This window comes from Lipotes vexillifer, unplaced genomic scaffold (assembly GCF_000442215.2).
Source record: "Lipotes vexillifer unplaced genomic scaffold, Lipotes_vexillifer_v1.1 scaffold591, whole genome shotgun sequence".
NCBI lineage: Eukaryota > Metazoa > Chordata > Mammalia > Artiodactyla > Lipotidae > Lipotes > Lipotes vexillifer.
This window is the reverse complement of record NW_006791954.1, coordinates 4,793,718-4,798,243: the sequence shown is the minus strand read 5'-3', so window position 1 is coordinate 4,798,243 and position 4,526 is coordinate 4,793,718. Positions and strand designations below refer to the sequence as shown.

General features: G+C 60.2%; 1 protein-coding gene across 1 annotated transcript; it reads left to right on the top strand.

Moving 5' to 3' along the window:
• Nucleotides 1-652: 652 nt before the first annotated feature.
• GJD3 (gap junction protein delta 3) lies at nucleotides 653-1,540 on the top strand. The gene has a single exon (XM_007465198.1). The coding sequence runs from the start codon at nucleotides 653-655 to the stop codon at nucleotides 1,538-1,540; it is 888 nt and encodes a 295-aa protein (XP_007465260.1).
• Nucleotides 1,541-4,526: the final 2,986 nt, after the last annotated feature.

The window sequence follows — 4,526 nt, the reverse complement described above, 5'->3', positions numbered from 1 at the left end:
GGCATTCCTGCCACACTGGGCTCAGATGGCAGGGGACACCTAGGACATTGGGTAGAGTTATGGAAGTGGGGTTACCTTTGTGTCCACTCCCCAATTCTGAGAGCAGTTCACTGCAGTAAAAAGGGCAGGAAAATGGGCGGAGAAAGAAGGAGGTGGGTCCTTCTGGATCTGCTGTCTCCAATTCTCCCAGGGGTACCAAATTGGGTCCGGCGGAGAGCTGGGTTTGGGGCACCACTCTTGCCCACAGAAAGCATCCTTGAGCACATGAGGGCGCTGCTGGGTTTCCGCTTCTACAGATGCAGTCAGAGGCCGTGGGGGGTGGGGGGGCGGGCTGATCTCCAAGGCCCTTTCCCACCAACCTGGACTCTGGAGGAGCAAAGGGTCCAACCCAGCAGGCCCGTGGGTGTCTGACTAGAGCACCAAAGTGGAACTCCTCCCCAGGGCCCATAGTGGAGAATCACCCTCCCGCCCCTGCCCCCCTTGCTAAGCCCTTTGTTCCCACAAAGTCCCTGTTAAACCCAGGCCTGGCTTACCCCCTGGCTCACCTCGAAGTTAGAGGAGGACCAACTGACTCCACCCCGAAGGGCACGGAGGGCTGGGGATCCCGATCCTTCAGCCTCTGACTGCCCGCCCCGCGTCCATCCCCAGCGCCATGGGGGAGTGGGCGTTCCTCGGCTCGCTCCTGGACGCCGTGCAACTGCAGTCGCCGCTCGTGGGCCGCCTGTGGCTGGTGGTCATGCTGATCTTCCGCATCCTGGTGCTGGCCACGGTGGGCGGCGCCGTGTTCGAGGATGAGCAGGAGGAGTTCGTGTGCAACACGCTGCAGCCGGGCTGTCGCCAGACCTGCTACGACCGCGCCTTCCCCGTCTCCCACTACCGCTTCTGGCTCTTCCACATCCTGCTGCTGTCGGCGCCCCCGGTGCTCTTCGTCATCTACTCTGTGCACCGGGCCAGCAAGGAGCCGGGCGGCGCGGCCGGCGGGGCGGGGTCGCTGGGGCCCCCGGGGCGCCCGGGGGGCCGCCGCGCGCGCCGCTGCTACCTGCTGAGCGTGGCGCTGCGCCTGCTGGCCGAGCTGGCCTTCCTGGCGGGCCAGGCGCTGCTCTACGGCTTCCGCGTGGCCCCGCACTTCATGTGCGCCGCTGCCCCGTGCCCACACACGGTGGACTGCTTCGTGAGCCGGCCCACCGAGAAGACCGTCTTCGTGATCTTTTACTTCGCCGTGGGGCTGCTCTCGGCGCTGCTCAGCGTGGCCGAGCTGGGCCACCTGCTCTGGAAGGGCCGCCCGCGCACCGGCCACTGTCGCCGGGCGGCCGAGCGCGACAACCGCTGCAACCGCGCGCACGAGGAGGCGCAGCAGCTGCTCCCGCCGCCGCCGCCGCCGCCGCCGCCGCCGCCGCCCGCCCTGCCCGCCAGGCGCCCGGGCCCTGACCCCTACGCCCCGCCCTCCTATGCTCACCGGGCGCCGGCCTGCGACAGCGAGGGCGGCAGCGGCCGCAGCAAGGCTTCGCTGGCCACCGTCCGCCAGGACCTGGCCATCTAGAGCTGCCTGGGGCGGGGGTGAGGTCAGAGGCCAGACCCCACCACCCTGGAGCGAGAAGCAGCTCCGCAGCAACTGTTCGCAGGGTCCCCTGCCCGGCAGATGACACACAGGGGGCATGGCCCGCCGGGCAGCATCCGCAGCTCCCGGCCAAGCTGGGGACATCTAATGAACTAAGGCCGGTCCTTGGTGCCGTCATCCAGGCAGAAAGGAAGGAGGCTGGGGGTGGCGGGGGGGCGGGGTGGCTGAGAGAAAGTGGACAAGAGGAGGGCAGAGCTAGTGCAAAGTGGAGGGTCCGGTGGAGCCCGGGTTGTTTTACTGGGGACAAAAACAACGGTGATACCAGCATCCCTGGGGGCCTCTCCTAGTTCAGACTGAGACGTGGCCTCTGTGTGGGCCGTCTGTGAATGTACACACACATGTACACATACATACGGTGTGCGCTGTGGGTGCCCAAGCACACGTAAAACCTGTGTGAGCTCTTTGTGCGTGCGTGCGTGCATATATCCTGGGTGAGCTCTTTGTGTGTGTGTGCGTGCATGCATATATCCTGGGTGAGCTCTTTGTGCGTGCACGCGTGCATATATCCTGTGTGGGCTCTTTGTGTGTGTGTGCGTGCATATATCCTTGGTGAGCTCTGCTGTGCGCACGCGTGTGCATATATACTGGGTGAGCTCTGCTGTGCACGCGCGTGCATATATCCTGGGTGAGCTCAGCTGTGCACGCGCGTGTGCATATATCCTGGGTGAGCTCTGCTGTGCATGCGCGTGTGCACAGCACATGTCCATCCTTTGCAGGCTCTCTGTGCGTGTGTGGGCCTAGCCCGTGTGCGAGTGGCCAGGATCCAGTGCCAGCAGCAGCCACGGTGGCTCCCTCCCTACCTGCAGGGGCATCACAGGATGATCCGCCCTCCTGATGGAGCCCACACAGGAAGGGAGGGGGGAGGGGAGGCCTCAGTCTGGGCACCATCTACACTCTCGACCTTGTGGCCTGGGCAAGGTGGCTGGGCCCTCCTTTCATGGAGATAGAGTGGGGGTGGGCAGTGGGGTCAGACGGCAGGACTGTTTTCTAGCTTCCCCCTCTTCACCCTGTTACCCCAGTCCATAAACATCCTCAGAAGAAACCTCCCCCAGAACTTGTGCTCCTGGCCCTGCATTTTCCTGCAGCCATCACCCGCTTCCCCTCCTCCCTCCCCACCCCCGGGGAAATACAAGGATCTGTCTACGTGTCTGCCTCCTTTTCCCCTCCTATCTCTCCTCTGCCCCCATCTTCTTCCTCCTTCACCGCCCCCGTGGGGATGCTCTCCATAAGCAGCCAGCACCAAACGGAAAAATCCAGGGGCCACCATCTAACCACACCTCTGGGGCTTCACCAGACCCTGCTGAGCAGGCTGCCAGCGCCCCAGTCTTCTATGTCCCCGGTCGCTTCCTCTCTGTCCTCCTTTCCTTCACGCCTCTTCCTCAGCTTTCCTGCCTGGCTCCACAGAGCAGCTGGAGTCTTTCTAAATAGCCCCCCTACTTACGTCCTTGGGGCTCCCCCATCCTCAGGGTAAGTCCAGCACCTGAACGAGGCTTTTGAAGCCCTGCACCTGTGGCCCTGCTACATCAGGCCCCCTCCCATTGGCTTCTCCAAGGTTGCCATGCCCCAAACCATACCGAATTTTCTGTTCCTACCAAGCACGGTACCCAATCTTGCTTCTAAGTGTTTCAACATGATGTTCCTTTGCCTGGAGCGGCCTCCCTCTCTGCAGCGCCCCCTTCCGCTAGCTAATTAATGCCTACCTGCCTTTTGGTCTCACCTGGGAAGAAAATAGATGGCTTCCTGTACAGACAGCCCAACCCCCAAACCAGAGCTGGAGGCCCCAAGGCAGCACTTCTGCTGGATGCATAGCTCTCTCCTCCTCGCAGGCCCATAGTATAGTAGGTGCTCGGTAAACTTGGTCTGGATGAGGAACTGGTGGTGCTCCCCAGGCCCAAGCACTTATCCACGCTCACGGTGTGTGCCACCGTCCCTCCACCAACAGTGAGTTCTGTGTCTGCTGCCTGGACCCTTCCACGCAAACTCAGATGTGAATGTCCAGCTGTTTTCCATATATATTCATTCAACAAATAGTTCTTGAGCACATAGTGTATACCAGGCAGTGTTCAAGATCACTGTTTCATAGAAAGAGGGCGTGAGCCACCCATATAATTCCAAGTTTTCCATTAGCCACATTACAAAGTGAAAGGAAACAGGTGAAATTCATTTTAGTAATATATTTTCTTTAAGTATTTTTTCAACACACCATCAATATAAAAAAAAGTATCGAGGAGATGTTTTATATTCTTCGTTCTGTACTAAGTCTTTGAAGTCTGGGGTGTGTTCTGCGCTTGGAGCGCATCTCAATTTGGACCAGCCGCATCTCAATTTGGACCAGCCGCGTATCTAAGACTCGGCCGCCACCTGTGGCGAGTGGCTGCTGTATTAGCAGATTCAGGTGTTGGGCTCCAGTGGCGAACGAAACTTGCCCCCGTGAAGCTCACATTCTGGTGGACAATAAATATAGGCTGTACCACCGGCCAGTGTAAAGAGTAAGGGGAGAGAGAGCGACACCCCTGAGGAGTGACGGGGAGCAGAACATACCAAGTTGCCAGCCGTGAAGCTTCTCCGGGAAGAGCATTCCCATTGGAGGGAGTGGCAAGAACAGAGGTCCTGAGGCAGGAATAAGCTGGAGGTCTTGGAGGCCGACAAGGAGGCTGGTGTGGCAGGAGTGGAGTGAGGGGCGTGGAGGGGCTCACCAGCAACTCACATGGTGCCCCAACTTCCTTAGCTCTCCTCTCAGTTGCTGGGGTCCCCATCCACCCTGGCCACCTCCGTCTGTTGTTGCCAGAGCCCGTCCTCTGCCCGCCTTCCATATCCCATCAATCACCTGGTCCTCCAGAGCTGGGGATCGTTTCTGATCACCAGAAGCTTTTTATTACCTCTGCATTCCACCTGGCTAACTCTTTCC